The 18,705-nt window shown below is 36.4% G+C and overlaps 3 protein-coding genes across 4 annotated transcripts; 2 read left to right on the top strand and 1 right to left on the bottom strand.

Annotated features, from left to right (window-relative positions):
• Positions 1–2,135: 2,135 nt before the first annotated feature.
• On the bottom strand, positions 2,136–4,551 carry LOC112173703 (F-box/LRR-repeat protein 12). 2 transcript variants are annotated; one of them, XM_024311381.2, is made up of 2 exons: positions 4,359–4,551; positions 2,136–3,960 (listed from the first exon to the last, which is right to left on the bottom strand). In XM_024311381.2, exon 2 carries the CDS (start codon positions 3,576–3,578, stop codon positions 2,394–2,396), a length of 1,185 nt encoding a protein of 394 aa, XP_024167149.1. In that variant the 5' UTR covers positions 3,579–3,960; positions 4,359–4,551; the 3' UTR covers positions 2,136–2,393. The 2 variants fall into 2 exon arrangements, with proteins under 2 accessions (XP_024167149.1, XP_024167148.1); XM_024311380.2 differs by having other exon boundaries at positions 2,136–3,928.
• Positions 4,552–5,503: 952 nt separating this feature from the next.
• On the top strand, positions 5,504–9,154 carry LOC112172753 (ankyrin repeat domain-containing protein 2B). Its single transcript, XM_024310224.2, has 9 exons — positions 5,504–5,702; positions 5,799–5,837; positions 6,340–6,533; positions 7,245–7,457; positions 7,546–7,694; positions 7,830–8,010; positions 8,276–8,368; positions 8,483–8,622; positions 8,746–9,154. Exons 2-9 carry the CDS (start codon positions 5,807–5,809, stop codon positions 8,843–8,845), a joined length of 1,101 nt encoding a protein of 366 aa, XP_024165992.1. The 5' UTR covers positions 5,504–5,702; positions 5,799–5,806; the 3' UTR covers positions 8,846–9,154.
• Positions 9,155–11,299: 2,145 nt separating this feature from the next.
• Positions 11,300–13,759, top strand: LOC112173263 (UDP-rhamnose/UDP-galactose transporter 3). Its single transcript, XM_024310860.2, has 5 exons — positions 11,300–11,735; positions 12,315–12,499; positions 12,592–12,792; positions 12,895–13,056; positions 13,168–13,759. Exons 1-5 carry the CDS (start codon positions 11,609–11,611, stop codon positions 13,501–13,503), a joined length of 1,011 nt encoding a protein of 336 aa, XP_024166628.1. The 5' UTR covers positions 11,300–11,608; the 3' UTR covers positions 13,504–13,759.
• Positions 13,760–18,705: the final 4,946 nt, after the last annotated feature.

Genomic DNA, 18,705 nt, shown 5'->3' with positions numbered 1-18,705 from the left:
TTGGAATATTAGTTTTTGTATTGATATAATACCTTTGTCACCTCTAATCTTTTCTATCAAGTCAAATCATTCGGCGACTGTTTGTATACTTGTAGTATTGTAAACTCAATGGATGAATTTTCTTCTGGTTAGTAGTATATAGTTTGCAAATTTTACCTGTCATTCAGAGGGGGTTTGTGACTTCGTAACTTCGTTGGTAATTAAACTTTCATGACAAGAATATATACTATAAAATATATTATTTGGTTGCAACGAAATTGCATGTGACATTAGTTATAAAATTCAGTCTGTGAGTTGTGACTTATTGGTCAATCGGAATAATCGCATCATAAAGGTCACAAGTATTGAATGAGAAAAAAATTGTCGTTTTTACAAAAAAAAAAAAAAAAAAAAAAAAGAAGCTAAGAAAATCTGTGATGAAATGTACTATTTCTATGTGTAGTTTTTGGAGTGAGAATTGAGAAACTACCGATTTATGTATGGGTGCGGCTATTGTCACCCTACCATTTTCTTAGTTCACCCTTCAAACATTTGAATTATTGAAAGACTATATTACTCAAGTGCAAAATGACTAATAAATACACTAATTTTATAAAATCCAAATATGTAAGAAAAAATAAATATATAAGTAATTAATTAAATACAAGACTACTTAATTTCTCATTGAATAATATTAATCTTTATCTTCTCAACCCAAATTTGAATTTATTACTATTTTTTTTAAATTTTTTGTTGCTTTCTCATTATTAATTCGTTATTCAATTCATAAAACCATTACCTTTAACTTCATCAAAATTTTTGCAATATTTTTTGTGAACACCGAAAGTAAAAATTTAAAACACGAAGAAAAAAAAATCAATCTCTTCTTCATTGATCATAGTTATAAATTTACTAATCTTTTTACATAGATTGAAATAGAGAACATTGAAATTCCTGATCAAAACAAAAAAAAAACATTGAAATTGAAAGAAAAAATTTTAAAAATGGGAGTAAAATCAAATTATGATTTTATTAGGAAACTTTAATAAATTTTAATTTTTTTATGAGTATAAATTAAATGAGAGATTTTAGTTAAAAATATTTATTTTCTAATTGGATATGTCATATAAGGATATTCTTGGAAAGAGAAATGGGTTAAATAAGTAAATTTAATAATTGAAATTAAAATGTATGGTGTAATGAGCAAGTATGGTGAACAAAGAAAATGGTAGGGTAGCAATAGCCGCACCCTTATGTATTATGTGAAGATAGTGAAGAAGCAAGAAATTTTCTTTTCCAATTTTAATTGTTGCTGCTAAAATTAATGGAATTTATCTGCTTATAATTGTTTTTTGAGTTCTTTCAGCAGCAGATAGCAATATGGCTGGCCAAAATTCTTCAAGGAATGAACTGGCTATGGAACTCACCTGTATGAAAAAGAATTTCCCTTTAGTGCCCTTTAAAAAAAAAAAATTGGTTCTAATAAACTGAACACAAGCTTTTCTCTCTTTATGTCTAGGGCTTAGACAGAGGAAAGAACGATTGCAAGCTCAATATGCTGCTCAAATTTCTAAACTAGCTGCTCTCGAGGTAAATCAATATTGACCCCTTAATGACTTGGCAAATAGGGATTGAAAACTATCTATTTTAATCATAATCATTGTTAATAGCGCTGTGCAAGTGCAAATGAATCGATGCCAATCATAATTAATGTTTTTGGTGCAGAGAGAGGAATATATCCTCAAAGATTTAAACATCAAATTAAAAGAACACGAGAACGATTTGCAAGTACAGATCAAACTGGAAGATGGTAAGGGATATTCTTTCCTCGTCTGTAATATGGCGTCGAGAAACCTTGCATATAGTTGATAACAAATTATCTACAATGAACATACTAATGCTTTATGTTTCTATGGTAGCCTTGATTGAAGAAACCAAAAAGGAGCACAAGTTGTTGATGAATATATTGAGCGGGAAAGAGTTTGCACATGATACGACCAGTTCAACTTGAGCAAGATCGAAGGATCTACAATATGCAGCAGGCTTAATAAATGATGTTATTTTCACCAAATAATTACCCAGCAAACATCTGTTACAACAGAACTGGGTTTATTTTCAGCAAATAATGATTCAGCAAATATTTGTTACAACTGAACTGAGCTCATAGCTTTTGGATCTTGTTATTGAGAATCAGATGATTTATAGGGATTAGTCTTCCTAGTAGATATCCAAGAAAAATAAAAGTACAAAGAATCAAAATACTGATCATCAGACCAAACACCCTCTTATTGCTTTCATCAATCATCAGCGCAAGTAAAGTGAAAATCTCAGGTCGTGTTGATCACCAAAGCACTAGCTCAAAGACACATGTTCAAGCAAGTCTTGAGAATATTGACATTTTCATGTCAAATAAATCATACACATAATGACCAGCTAGGCCCTATACACATCTTTTCTTCTACCTCGACAGTAACATCACCCCTATAACATTTGAATATCTCTAGTGCTGTAGATGTAATCTTAACACAACCATTCATGTACAGAACAGAGAGCTGCTTGCAACCATTTCGCAATGCCTCCAAGCCACGATCACATAGATTGCGACACCGATTCACATGAAGTTTTTCCAACTTTTGGCAGTTTGTCCCAATAGAAGACCACCCAACTATCCTGACCTCATGACACAGTGCTAAGTTCCATTCTTCAAGTAGTGGACAACCTTCCGCAATTGCTACAATAGACTCATCGCCAACGGTTCTACACATCCGGAGGTTAAGAATCCTAAGCCTAAGGGCGAACCCTCTTCCAATTGTTCCCAAACCAGTTCCACCACTACGCCAAATCAAACCAGATAGGTTCAAATATTCAATCCCACCTCCACTGACGATTCCCGAAATGCCCTCTGGCGCAAGCTTGCAAGATTCAGCTTCTACATAAGCTAAAGTCGAGGAACAACCTTGAAAGCCAATACCAGTGGCACCCTTACAATTTGATATCCTAACTGCCTGAAGCTGGCGACACCTCTGTGAAAGAGCCCTTAAACCAGAGTCAGAAATAGCATGGCAGTACAAGAGATTCACATCCTTCAAAGTTGAGCAAGAATTAGACAAACTTTCTAGCCCAGAATCAGTAATTTGGCAGCGATAAAGGCTGATGACTTGTAATGAGGGGCAACTAGTAGCTACCACAGACAACCCATGATCAGTAATACCAAAACAGCAATCCAGGTGAAGTGTGTGCAACTTTGAACCATAGCTTGCCAAATGGCTCAAGCTTGAATCAGGTAAGTGTGTGCAACCAGATAGGGTCAATGAGCGCAAATGCTGAAAGCGAGTAAGCAGCCTATGGACATGGGAGCTGTTAATGGTAATGTTGGAATGTGATGATGAGGGTTTGTCAAGTTGCCTAAATGAACACTCAAAGTGCAAGGACCGGCGGCTAAGATTTTGAATACGAAGACAGCGATGACAAGTCAAGCCAAAGGATTCACGGTCAGAGGAAGAATCAAGGCGGTGGAAAATAAAGAAGAGACAATCATCAGGCAAGTCCATAATGGAAGTAAGAGCATTAGTACTAGAGTTACAAGTAGTTTGCTGCATTTTAGCACTCTTCAGAGGGCTGTAAAGCTCGAATTCTCACAGTGAACTTTCTATAAGCTGAAGTAGACAAGGTGGGAGAGTCAAAACCACAAAGAACAGATGAGTCTCCATATCCATAACCAATATGAACTCCACATTTGCGGCAAAGGAGCTTAGTCTTTGATCGATAGCGACCCCAAGAGACGGGAAAACAGTTTACCTCATCAACCTGCGTGAACCGACTTAGATCAACCGTAAGGAAGGAAATAAAACCTTTCTTGACAGATTTCTGATAGTCAGAGCCTATCCCAGAACCAGATGCAGTACGATTTGCAGATGACAAATGCAAAGGGTATCCACAAGATCCACAACTGTAAGGGATTCAAAAAATAAATCAATTTTTCTGCATAAAAATAAACTCTTGTAAATTCCAGTTTCAAGCACACAACAGAACCATAATCCAAAAAACCCACAATTGAAAGGGATTCAACAAGGAAATAAATCTCCGCATAACAATAGACTGCTGTAATTTCAGTACGAATCACCCACAAAACAAGTAAAAGATGACCCACAATGCATGTTTAGGCAATGGTCAACTTCAATAAGTAGGATCAAGTTCTGGTAAACAACACCAAGTGACCCAATTGAGATTAGCCCCATTGAGATGAAGCTCAAGTATACCCAGTAACAATCCTCTACCCCAGAAAACAAACATAAGAAAAAAGAACAACTTAACCAAAATCATAAGGGATTCAAATGAGAATGGATTTGAGATTCAGAGGAATGGAATGAGGAAATTACCTGTAGGACACCTCAGGAGCAGGTTGGGACATCCTCACTCATCCAGGGTTAAATCGAATTCATGGATCCCAATAATGATGTAAATGTTGACAAACTGTCTTGTCTTTGGGATATTCGTTAGGCTTTGATCGTGCCTCGTCAAGGGATTTTGGCAAATGAAACTGGGAGATGACAACTACGAGGTTATTAGAGGCTTAGAGCCCAATATATAGGGAGGAATACATTTACATTCCGACCCCTTTACTAATTCAGAATTTTAATTTGCCACCTATATATATCAAAATGTTGCAAGTTTACCCTAGAGTTTGTCTTGTGACATTGTACACTTTACTCTTTGGGGATATGACACTTGTCTTTTACTCCTTGGGGTTTGAAGACAGTTCAGAACAGTAATCCATTAACCCCCTCAAAGTCTCGAACCATAGATGTACTTTAAGTTCCTTTGATCTTAAGAATTAGCAACCTCCCACACAAACTTGGTTTCTTTCTAATGCAATCAATGGTCCTTTCAAAAGAAAAAGAAAAAAATATTAGTGAATCAATTATTGCATTGAGAATAAAGTGGAAGAAAAATCTGAGTTGTGGGGGTTCTTGTTACTTTTACTAATATTTATTTTGTAGTACTTTTATTGTTATTATTTCGTATTTATTATGTTTACTTGTATTATTTTTAATTGCCTTTAAACTGATTTTTTTTCTAATCTTTAAAAGTTATTTTCATACATGTTAAAACAATATTTATTTCATAAAAATAATTAATTTTGACTGACAAATTCCTCTTCTCTTCATAATAATATGAACATAGATATGACAAGATGAGATGATGTACAGGACAATAAAAAGTACAATTTTCATGTATGTGAATAGGTAGTTCAAGTAATCAAGTTCCCACAGATATACCTTTCTTCCTTAGCTACCAAAGAAAAATGATACCTTTCTTCCTAGGTGTCATTCTTGAATTAGGACTAGTAACTTGTTCACTAAGAAAAAAAAAAAACAAAACACAATTTCTTGAAGAGGAAGTTGATTGGGCCATCTGGGCTTAAGGCCCAAGTAAGGCAAAAGAGTAAATTGGGGAATGGACAAAGAGCCATTCATTTGGGAATTGGGGAATAGATGAGGATTGAGGTGGCCCACTGAGTGGTTCACAGAGATCGGTGGTGATTGAGAGCTCCGCAGATTAGATAAAACCATATTTTCTGATATTTATAGAGAGTCAGTCGGTCAGTCTATATAACAACTCCAATAGGGTTCTGAATCAGCTACAGCGAAGCCGAGGCTAGCTTTGCGTGCTCACAAGGTTCTCTATCTGCTTCGTCTTCTTCACAATCGAATCAGGATCAGGTTTCAATTCCCTCCTTCTTTTCGTACATTCTGGTTAGGTTTTGATCCTTGATTAATTATGATTGTGATTATGACTCTGTTTCTTGTTCGAGTCAGGCGATACTATGGCTTCCGCGCAGAAGGATTCGCCTGCTGGTACGCTACTGATTACTACTGCGTTTCTTGTATTGATTAGAAATTGCACTTGCTATTTTTTTTTTTTTTTGATTGAATTGATTGATCTAGAACGTATCATATCTTGTGAAGAAGTGGGAGTGAGATTGAGTTAGGGCTTGAAAAGAGAGCAGTTTTTTTTTTTCTTTTGTTCTTTCTGCAAATGATTACGTAGTGTTTGGTGTTTAATTTGCTTGGAGTTTGAATTTTTGATCAAAGGATGCTTTCTATTCTATCCAACTGGAGGCAATTTATGAGTTGATTTGGTTTCGTGTATTGCGCGCCGGTGTAGTATGAATTGATGGCTTTTGGCTGTATTTGGGGGATGCTTGATCAATGGCTATTTGGATAACTGTTGTCATGTGCTTATTTGTTCAGTTCCTTTTCTTATTGAAATTGGATGTGATATACTGATCTTGTCTATCCTTTTTACCATAATAAGTTTTGAACAGTGCTATTCTCACGTTAATTTTATGTTTCTCAGATGCAAAGACAGTTCCCAAAGAGGAGAAAACTTCCAAATCTGAAACATCTTCTGGGGAGTCACAGGCACCACAAGCAGCACCAGGAGGGTTCCCGTTTCCAGCAGGAGCAGGAGGGATGCCTTTTCCATTCCCTGAAGCTGGAGGTGCAGGTCCCAATCCTTTTGATTTCTCTGCCATGACCGGCTTGCTTAATGTATGTTACACCTTCTACTTCCTTTAAGACTTATTTATTTACTGAACTTTTTGTTTAAAAAGAATGGAAAGAACTATTTAAATGACTTAAGTAGAAAAGGAAATAAAGAGGTCTATGGCGCTACGGAAGAAATCGTTTCTCGTACAAACAAAATACAGTTTGATGAATTAATATTAAGTAATGTATAGTTTGTTGAGCTCTCTACTCTGCCTTGGTCCACATGTCCTTTTTTCGACTAAATGTGTATGATGTCATCCAATTTACAAAATTTCAAATCAACGTGAGCATGATGTTAGGTGACCATGTTGACTCAATAATGAATTGGATGGTGACCATCCTTTCCAGTTACTGCAATAAATTTGTTGATGAGGAAAACATGTTCATAATATGAACGTGAGCTAGATGTTAGGAAGCCATGTTGACTCTATTGAATTGGGTGGTGACTCTGTTTTCCAATTACCACAATAAACTTGTTGGAGGGGATAAATTTGTTGATGAGGAAAAGATGTTCATAATATGATGTTAATGAAAATTCTTTAATATGGGTCACTTAATAGAATGACTGAAGCGCACTTACCTCTTCCACTCTTTTGTTTCTTCCTTAATATAGATTTATGATATATTAGGAATTTAATGTGTTTTCACTTTCCTTTAACAACTCAAGAGCTCTCTGTTTTTTCCTCACAATTGTATCATATGTGGTATACGCAGGATCCAAGTATCAAGGAACTAGCTGAACAGATAGCAAAAGATCCTTCATTCAACCAGATGGCAGAGCAACTTCAGAAAACTTTTCAAGGTGCACCAGTTGATGAAGGTGTCCCTCAGTTTGATAGTCAACAGTACTATTCCACCATGCAACAGGTTATGCAGAATCCTCAGTTTATGACCATGGCTGAGCGCCTCGGTAATGCATTGATGCAGGTATTGGGGGTCTTTTGTAGATACTTGTAGTCTTCTTTGTGCTGTACAAAGAAGAAGTCTTTAAATCTTATTAATTTTGCTACCACAGGATCCATCCATGAATACAATGCTTGAGAGTTTCACAAATCCATCAAACAAAGATCAGCTGGAGGAGCGTATGGCACGCATCAAAGATGATCCTTCTTTGAAGCCTATTTTAGAAGAGATAGAGACTGGGGGTCCCGCTGCCATGATGAGGTTAGCAAAGCTAGATTTTTCTACAGGATCATGGTGTTTGAGCTATAGTGTTTTTATTGTTCACATGGATTTTGGGGTTGGGCTTGATTGTTTCTGAACTTTGGTTTAACTAAATAAGGGAATTCTACTGTGCAGATACTGGAATGATAAAGACGTGTTGCAGAAGTTGGGAGAAGCAATGGGTCTTGCAGTTGGGGCTGATGGATCCCCTTCTGAAGTTTCAGGAGAAAAGCCCTGGTCACCAGAGGAAGCAGAAGATGCTGGAGCTGAGGATGAACCCATTGTTCATCACACTGCCAGTGTTGGTGATGTGGAGGTATAACACCGTCATTATGTGATTCTGTCCTCTTCAGTACATATTTTTTAATTTTATAATTTAGTTTGACACTTTTGCTTTTTAACCCATGCTTTTGGTTTTAATTGAGCCTCTTATTATGCTTGTATGAGTATCGATTTTCTGTTCACCTTAAAGTAGACATATATTCCCTATTCTAAATTGTACGTAAATATCTATATTTTGGTATGCATTTGAGCCGAGTTAGCTCATATCTAAGTGTTAAACCTTTCACTTTGTTAATCAGGGTTTGAAAAATGCGCTTGCTGCTGGTTCTGACAAAGATGAGGAAGATTCCGAAGGAAGGACAGCATTGCATTTTGCTTGCGGATATGGCGAGGTATGATATTTTCTAGAAGTTGAGCTTTCCCTCTCATTTTACTTTCTGGTTTCTGCAAGCCAATACTTGTCATCTTATGATGGAGGTATTTAAATAGGTATCATTTCATTTCAGGCGAAGTGTGCTCAGGTGCTTCTAGAGGCTGGAGCAAAAGTGGATGCCTTAGATAAGAATAAAAACACTGCACTTCATTATGCAGCCGGTTATGGCAGGAAGGAATGTGTGGCCCTTCTATTGGAAAATGGTGCAGCTGTGTAAGCCAACATGTTTTCTCTGAAAGTTTAAAATATCTTCATTTGTTCATGTAAAATTTGATTCTTGTACCACTTCTAGCTTAGCAATACTTATTTTTCTGTATTTGGTTTTTGTTTCGGCAGCACACTCGCAAACATGGATGGAAAGACCCCAATTGACGTTGCCAAGCTGAACAACCAAAATGATGTACTTAAGTTGCTCGAGAAGGATGCCTTCCTCTAGATGATCAGTTGGCATATGCTACGGTTCTGGCGTGTTTTGTGTTTTGCTTAATGTCAGTTGGGAAGCAATCTGCTTGGATCAGCTTGAGGATGTAATCACCACCACCACAACTCGATGCTTGCTTTGTCTATGTTTTCTTTACTCTTTTTGTGATTTTTACATTCGTTAGAATTTGATAGTGACATAAATCTTATGGAAGACATGGAATATGTGGTGTGCCATATGACAAGCAGCTTCACTATTACTTTGCAATTTCATTCGACTCACTGGTAAAGGCAAATGGAAAATGTATGTCGGCCATTAGGTGCATTGCTGGTTTTGTTTCGTTTGATTTGCCAACCTTGAGAAAAAGGTATGATCTACTTACCGAACCGCATGTGGTCCTCTGGTTTTAGACACTGTTCAGTTCTGCCAAGCCGTTGATCACTGTGGTTAAACTCTTTTTTATCTCACTGACAGCACCGATTGTGCATTCGTGCCTTTAATCTAACGGTTTCTGAAGATTCAAAAAACGGACAGTGATTCACTTTTCTAAATGATTGAAACGGTAGTTCACTGAGCTCGATGAGTTTGATCAAATCCAAAAACTTCTAATGATTGATAGAAGACAGAAAAGACCGATATGAGATTGTTTGTTCTTTTTGCTATCTTGTCTGCTGGAAACGTTATCAAGTTTTAATTTTTTTTTTCTTTTCTTTTTTGTCGATAGGTAATTGTGGATTGATATGGTAACTTTTTTGTCGATAGGTAAAAGTCGATTGTTATGGTAAACAAACGCTCCAATCCAACCAACTGTATATAGGTCTCAGAATATGCTTTTGGTATATTCTAACATCTCTTTGAGATATTAAGCATTTTATAAAAAGTAGAAATGAGGATGGGCTTTGGAGAATTATTAGCACAGTTCTTTCTTCTTTCTGTTTGGTTTGATTTAGGAGAGGGGCTAACTTCAAAACTAAACCCAAAGCTAACCTCCATCTTATTGATATCTAATTGTCTCCTAAATTGATTAACAACCTGCACCAATACAGGTTAACAACACTTGGGATCTTACCATTGGTTTAATAGTCACATGAGATCTGCCCTTCAGCTGAACTCAATCCACTACCATGTAATATAAATTTTGATGTCTAAAATGTACTTAGTTTCTTTTGGGGGTTTCAGAGTTTGGGAACTTTCGCGACGGTAAAAAGAATAATGTTAGTAAATTACTCAGTCAGCATTTTAACATATACCAAATTTTCCGTACATCACTTTTTTCTATTACTAGAGCATCGAGAAATTCAAAGTTACAAACTTATGCAACATGATTGAAAAGGCAGTCTGTTATACATTGCAATATGATATCTATCATTTGTTGACCAAACGATGAAAACACGTAATGCATATTACTTGTAGTTTAGATCATACTTTCTGTTTGCCCTTAATCTAAGGCTACATGTCCTCTCTTTGTACGTAGGAACTAGGCCTTAAAAAATTAATGGCAGGTCAAACCGAAAAACAAAAATATGAATAGGATTCAAGATTGATGGGCACGGGAATTATCAATTGCAAAGCTGCCTAATAGTTTGGGACTTTGGAGTCGGCTTCTCAGAAAATGTTTCCGGGTTCAAAGGGTCAATTCTCGAGTCAAAGTTGAAGACTTTTCGATGATTCTAAGCTTCGTGGGTTGCTTCTTATTTCTGAGTTCCCACTTTCAGCCATTACAGCTTTCTATTCAAGCTTCGTGTCCCTCACAGAATGGTTGCATCTCCCAAGTAATAATTTCATTTAGCGCGTCAGATCACAAGAACACGTAAAGGCCAAATCTGGAGTGTCTCCGCTGTTTTTGATCTCATCATCTTTGTTGAAATTTCACATTCTTGTAAATACATTTGGATAAAAATGTAAAATTTTACAATGTTTCGGAGTATTGAAATTCTCATGTAAGAAACTATTAGATCGTAAATTGCAAATTATTTGCGATATGCCTCATTCAACGAGTTAATCCAACTGTTTTGGCTCAAGAGTTTTAATACTCCAGAATATTATAAATACTCTGAAGGTTTTATAAAATTTTACTTTTGGATAAAAAATTGAGAGAAAATTCTAAAAATTTACTTTATTCAGTAGTATAGAAACTCTAGAGTCATACATGTAAGATTGCAAACTCCGAAACGCTATAGAATACCGGCGAAGGAGACAAGGGTGAAATGAAAGGAGGAAAGTTGAGGAATGAGGATGCAAAGCATAATTGGGCAAATGGGGTTTTAAAAGGTAAATTTAGGGGGTGATTTTGACTTTGAGGAATTGGGGTTTTAACTAAAAGGGTTCTACCAAGAGTACTGTGATTTTGCTGGGGTGGAGGTAAAACTGAAATGTGAATAATGGGCAATAATTATGGTGGTGATTTATTAATTGTGAGATTGAGGAAGAGCCCATATGGGTAACATGCTAGGTTGCTGAGGGAGACAGCTAAAGCAAAAGAAAGGAATATGAAGCCAGCCCATATAGCCTAGCCTTCTCCTTTGTCTTTTACATTGTGTTTTGGGTGTTTTTATATGCAAATTAAACCTCAAAACATTGCTGGGTCTATCTCTCTCTTTCTCTCTCTCTCTCTCTCTGCCGGAGGTGAGTGAGTGCTTGCATAGCCTGCACTCTGTCTCTACCTCCCTTTATTTTATAGATTGGGAAAAACCCAAAAGGGGAGGAGATCCAGAGTGAGGGAGAGAGAAACAGAGGATTTGGGTTTTTGGGTTTTTGTTGATCAGGTTTTTTGAGATAATGGAGAAGGAAAAGAAGTCTCCAGTTTCCGATGTGGGAGCGTGGGGTATGAATATTGTGAGCTCCGTGGGCATTATCATGGCCAACAAGCAGCTTATGTCCCCTGCTGGCTTTGCTTTTGGCTTTGGTCAGTTCCTCTTCAATTGTATCTAACTCTTTCAGTTTTGCTTAGTTTCAGATCTGGAGTAACATGTCAATTCATAATTCATGTTCAAATCTCATCACGTTTCATGGGTTTCTTTCAATGAATTTTGGGTTCTTTAGTTCTGTCCTGAATTCATTTTCACCAGCTTTATATGATTGCATGACCTGAATTGTGGTGAAGAGGGCAGTTTTGCAGATGCACAATCCAGAGGATGATGAACCACATTTTCCATTTTTGTTTTATTGATTCATTGTGTTTGGACTTTTAGTTCTCTCAGACAATGACACAAGGGGCCAAAATTCAATTAGATTCCAATGAAATATTCCATGTGAACTGGATGGTTGGACCATTATTTTTTCCACTCATGGCTTCTCTTCTGTTGGCAACCCTTTTTAGACTTGTCATCATTCCCTGTAGATCTGACAGCATTTTAGATAGATTAGGTGGAGTTCAATTAGTTAGGCTTGAACTATAACTCAAATGCATGTGATGATCTCATTGAAGATTACGGCTGTGGTAAATTGTTTTCCTGCAACTGATTATAATTTTAATTCTTTTCAGCTACAACTTTGACTGGCTTCCACTTCTCTGTTACTGCATTGGTTGGTTTCATATCGAATGCATCTGGGTACTCAGCATCAAAACATGTTCCTCTGTGGGAACTTATTTGGTTCTCTCTTGTAGCCAATGCCTCAATCACCGGGATGAACTTGAGTCTCATGCTTAACTCTGTCGGGTTTTATCAGGTGGATATCAGATTCGATTAGCCTAACCAGTTTCCTTTCAGGCAAAATTTTCTTCAGATTTCTGACATTCTTTTTGTATTATTGTACTATAGATATCGAAGTTGAGCATGATTCCGGTGGTCTGTGTGATGGAGTGGATTATCCATGGTAAAAACTTCTCAAGGGAAGTCAAGATCGCTGTGGCAGTGGTCGTAGTAGGTGTGGGCATATGTACCGTCACCGATGTTAAAGTTAATGCCAAAGGCTTTCTCTGTGCTTGTGTGGCCATCTTGTGTACATCATTACAACAAATTGTGAGTACTGTTTCTCAAATGTTGTTGGCCTAATAACTACCTTGAAATATTGTGGATCTGATTTTTTTATTTTTTTATTTTTTTTGTTCTTTTGGAGAACAGTCAATTGGTTCATTACAGAAGAAATACTCAGTAGGCTCATTTGAATTGCTCAGCAAGACAGCTCCAATTCAAGCTATCTCCCTTCTCATTCTTGGTCCATTCGTTGATTACTTTCTTACTGGAAAACTTTTAACAGATTACAAAATGACTTCTGGTGCATTTGTAAGTGCTTGTATTGCCAGCCCATTTGATCTAAATCTGCTTCCTGAGTTTATGAGGAAACTAAACATTATGATGAAACTAATATGGAACTTTTGATCCCAATGTATGCAGGCTTTCATACTACTCTCATGCTCCCTAGCAGTATTCTGCAACATCAGTCAGTACCTCTGCATCGGAAGATTCTCAGCCGTGTCATTCCAGGTTTTAGGCCACATGAAGACCGTCTGTGTCTTGACATTGGGGTGGCTACTCTTTGATTCAGCGCTCACATTTAAGAACTTGATGGGAATGGCTCTTGCAGTTGTCGGCATGATAGTTTACAGTTGGGCTGTAGAGGCTGAGAAGCAAACTAAGACATCCCTCCCAAGCACTCTCACAGAAGAAGATTTAAAACCACTGAAAGAGGGAATTGCAGAAATCCCAGTGAATGGTGAGGCTAAAGTATAGGTTTATAAAGTTACCATCGTCTTTGACTCATCCAACACATTCCTTAATTACAGCACCAGATTCTATTTATTCACAGAAAATGTTCTTTTTTGTTTTTTTTTGGTCTATTTATTGTGGCAGAAGGAAGCGTTTCATTAATAATGAAGTTTAGGTTGGACCATCTGTTAAATGGTTGTAAAATATTTTGTATATGGATTCCAGTATTCAGAAGAAGTACAATTGATTAATTCTTGTGTTATTTCGTACAGTTGATCAATTCTTGTGTTATTTCTTTCTTCAGTATATTTGTTTTCGACTTTTTGGGATATCTTCTTCTTTGGGAAAAGAACGCTACTGTTGTTTTACTTTGAGCCAATGTTGATTTGCAGACAATAATATATATCATCCCCAGAATCCAAAGAAATTCTCAGATTTGAACCAGACTACGATAAAGTCCTTTAACTTTATTAAAGTACACTGTACAGTTGGTTATGGTACTTTACCTGTTTAACACTCAACTGTCTGAAACCACTTTTTACCAGATTCCGGTGATAATACTCTCTGCCTGCCTATGAGTAATAAATAAGAAAAAAGTGGAAGATGACGATTGCATATATACCATCCTATGAATCTCTTTGGAATCCATCTATGCTAGAAGTAGCAAAGAACTGAAATGCAGGGTATACTAGGAGTACTATAAAAATACAAATGGAGTAGAAGGTTTTTGCTTCTCAAGCAAGAACTCAATTCAATTATCATCAGCACACTACTGAAAAAGTAGTAAGACTAAATTTGCAATGGAGAACACGTAGAAACCCCACATGGAGTATCTTTACTTCCCTTTTTCAAGGCTAACGTTCATCGTTCATTTCACTTTTGATCAAAATTGGAAGGGGACAGTGATGAAGTAAAGAACAAGTTTAGGTTTTGGAAATTGATATACAATGGAAAAGGTACTAATGAGAAGATTGAACAAGAAGCCAAATATATAGATAATGTTTTTGTAACGAATAATGTGACATGCTATACCAACGACATCATCGATTGGTTGGCTAACCAATTAGATGATATCAAGTTTTCTCATGTTCATTGTGAAGTCAATTTACTGCGGATGTTTTGGCTAATTTCGGACACTCCTCCCCTTATCATTATATTTGCGAGAACGGTCTACTTCATTTGACTTTGCAAGATTTTAATTTCTACTTCTTTGGTTCGGAGTTGTTATAGAAGTTTTTATTTGTAATTTATTTTTCTTATAAAAATATGTGACATGTAATATTATCAAAAGCGACTCTCTGACAAAAGTCTTATAATAAGAACTTTTAAATCAATTATCAAATAAATAAATATTTTAAAATGTTTATTAATATTTAGTTTATCTGAAAGTCCTATGAAGTCATTATTCTAAAGTCTTTATGAGAGACAGTCCTATTATTATATGACGAATTTAATTTTTTTTTTTTTCATATATATTGGATATAAATCATGATAACACCTCCCATTTTACATGAATTAGATAAATCATAATTGATCATAATATTCAAAAAAACATGTGGATGTGCATGAGAGTAACATGTTGGTTGCTGAATGATGAGATGGGAGACAGCAAATACGAAAGACAGGAATATGCTTGCAGCCATATTATGCATTTGCATTGCATATTGCCTTAAATTCCTTTCACTATTTCATTTTATTATTTTTCATCGATCGTTTTCTTTAGAAGTTTGGGATTACGTTGTGGTTCATTTTCAGCCATGGGCCATGGCGACAGTCGAGCAGATCCTAGCAAGATCGATATCTTATTACAGATGATCCAAGTTCCTCTCTACCGGATCACATACCTGAACACATAAACTAAAAACCTTCAAACACAATCAATGAGGAAGTGACCTTATGTGAAGCTTTTTAAATCCTAACCAACCACCTAATCCAATAGATTTTACTGCAGAATAGCATGAGATTCCATTGACGTTTGAATGTTTGATGACATGTGAAATATTTAGTATTTATTTGGATTGGGAGCTGAAATTTGCACATCCCTTTTTACATTGTACACACCCTCTGCCTTTTTTTTAATATTTCTTATCAATTTACAATATTTTTCTTCTAAAACGACACCCCCCCCCCCCCCCCCCCCCAACAAAACCTCATTTGTGCAATCAAAGAAGCAAATGATGGCAACCACCCTATTTCTCCTTCCTTCCCAATTTGAGAGACAAACCCAGATAAAAGAAAGAGGTAATTAGTTTTAGGTCCAAAAATCATGACCTATTTTGAATGTAATCTGGATAAATTTTTTTGTTAATCGCGGTCCTATCACTCAGCTGCCATGTTGGATTTATTTCCTTTTCTATCTTGCTAACTCAACACCTAAATTTTTCATTCCTAATAAACCCTTATTTAATATCTATTGTACAAAAGTTAGTAAAAATCAATATATTAATTGTAATTCTAAATTATTGCAATCTTCTTTAATGTAAAATTAACAAATTTAATATATTCACTTTAATTTGTATTATTAGTTTCTTGATTGAATTCAAAAGAAAAATCTATATATATTAAGACACCCAGCTAGTCATTGTCAAGCAATGGTCTTAATAGCACTAGCGCTTCTAGTATCATCGATTGCAGCACAACAAGGAGGAAGCGCGTCGGTCTGGTTAAAGCCTCATTGCCTACAAGACCCACCTTGTCCAGCAATTGGGATTTTCAGTTCGCTGCCTACTACTACTACTTCAGCTCCACGCGTCCCCAGATTCGAAGAGCTCAATACAACCAACATGCTCCTCCGTCAGAGAATCATCTTCTTGGGTTCTCAGGTTTCATTTTCATTTGAATTATTGAAATGGGTTTTGGAAAATGTTGTGAATTTTTGTACTCTCGTATTTGTTGGAAGCTGAATTGAATTGTTAGAAGATGGAATTTATGGGTTTTGTTTCATTGAGTTTTGATGATGGGCAGGTGGATGATATGGCGGCGGATTTGATAATAAGCCAACTGCTATTTCTGGATGCTGAAAACCCTAAAAAGGACATTACATTGTTTATCAATTTGCCTGGTGGCTCGGTTCTCCTCCTTCAATCCACTCAAGTCCCTCTCCCCCTTCAGTCCATTACCCGGTGCCCTTCATCCCTGTCTTATCCAGCAACTTATCCACCAAAAACCCATCCACCAAATTGTCTCTCACCTTAAAAATATTGGCGGTAATCTCAACTGACCGGAGAGGGAGGTTGCTGTCATTTGACCTTCACCATTCGTTTTGATGATGAAAATTCAAGTACAAAGCTTAAAGTGTGGGTTGCCCAAGTGGAAACCGAGAGGGAGGGAGGGGGAGAGAGAGAGTCTGAGATTTGGATCGGAGGGGGAGAGAGTGTGTGTGTTTTAGTTATAGGCTGTGTAGGGGTGATTTGGTAAAAGCAGCACAAGAGGTGTGTAGAATGTAAAAAGGGGTGTGCAAATTTCAACCCCCTTTGGATTTGGCAAATATTTTACTCAGCTATACGTTGAACTGAATCGGAGAATTGGCCTGATACTGCAACCACTTAATCTGGAAGTCTGAAGAGATGCTCATGAAACTCATTCACATGGACAAGGAATAATGCTGTTATATGGCAATTCGAGGATTTGAGAAAATGCTGTTCACGTTTTGGGGTGGACAAAAATATGGTAATGAACAAAGCAAATACATCCGGGAAGAAAAAAAAGAAAAGGTGAGTTAAGTTTCAACACTATAATAAGAGTTACCGCTATGCTTTGGATGATTTTAGGCGTTGTGTATTATCTTTGGAATTATGGTTGTAAATCGGCTTGATAGAGTTCGAGTTCGGTTCGTTTTTGACTCGTTTGGCTCCTGTTAGTAAAAGAAATTAGATGAGTTTGTGATTAATATTAAGCGCTATAAAAAACCAAGTCGAGCTTGAACTCATATATTAAGTATTTAAGTTTGTAAAGCTGGTGACCACTAAAAATTTAAATACTTCAAGCGCCACTGTTAATTTTGGATATGTAATACTAATTACTATTAATAATTATTTTTAGTAACTATTTTTATCAGTATTTTTCTAGTTCTTTGACATTTTACTTGGACAAATTTAAGACATAGTCAAGCCAAACCTAACTCAAGCACTTTCACAACAGAGCTGAACTAAACCGAGCCAAGCTCAAGCTTGAAAAAAAAAAAAAAAATCAAGCTGAAGCCGAGATGAGTTTGAGCATGAAAAAATTACTTCAACCTTGAGCTGAACTCAAACTCGTTAGAAAACATATGAGCCGAGTTTACTCATCTTAATATCTGCTTTAGCTTAACTTGTTTACACTTTACCCTCTATTTAGGTAGATGAAGAACTAGGTTTTTGTAAAATTGTCAAGATATAACCAAATGTAAGGGGTAAAGCTATAGTATGTTAATCATAATGTGTTTACTAATAGCATTGTTAATCATGGTTTTTTTTTTTTTTTATCTATCAAAAGAAAAAATGAATTCAAACTTAGGACCTCTATCGATATTTTATTTAACTTTATTGTAGGGGAATTGTAATTGTGTTTATTATTGATAATAGGAGCCCTTTATATAGGGAGTTACAAGGTACACAATAGGTAATAGAATCCAAATACAATTGAATACCTAGAACACTTTCCTATTACAACTCTAAACCCTAGTTTGTAGAGGCACACATTATGTCGACATCCTTCAACACTCCCCCTTGTGCCGCTCAAACTTGGTGATGACGCTTTGATTGTTGCCTCGTTAAAAACCTTGCCAGGTAACAAAAACCCTGTGGGACAAAAATAACTCTGGTCAAAGGACAAAAAGAACACAACACGTCCTTCACTCTTCGAGATCGAACATGTAGACATCATGCTTCCCCTTGATGTCAATATCTCCCCCTGATTGCTACAATCATGGGAGTTCGGATAACTTTCTCAATCCGATGCTCTTCACATGTTTCTCGAAGGTGGATTTTGGTAACGACTTAGTAAATAAGTCCGCTACATTATCCTCTGATCGGATTTGGTTCACTTCAATATTTAGAAGTGCTTGTTGTCATTTTGATGGAGGGGAGGAAGAGCACGGAAGGTGGCATTTTGCCTTGTAGGGTCCGATCCCACACTTCCATCATTTCTTTTCTCTCTGTAGGGATAGAACAAGCTCATATCAATCGTACCTCTCAATATCGAAAGATTGTCTTTATACCAATCTAATGGCGTTGCGTTGGCGCGGGG

This window comes from Rosa chinensis, chromosome 6 (genome assembly GCF_002994745.2).
Source record: "Rosa chinensis cultivar Old Blush chromosome 6, RchiOBHm-V2, whole genome shotgun sequence".
NCBI lineage: Eukaryota > Viridiplantae > Streptophyta > Magnoliopsida > Rosales > Rosaceae > Rosa > Rosa chinensis.
This window is presented reverse-complemented; position numbering and strand designations above follow the sequence as displayed.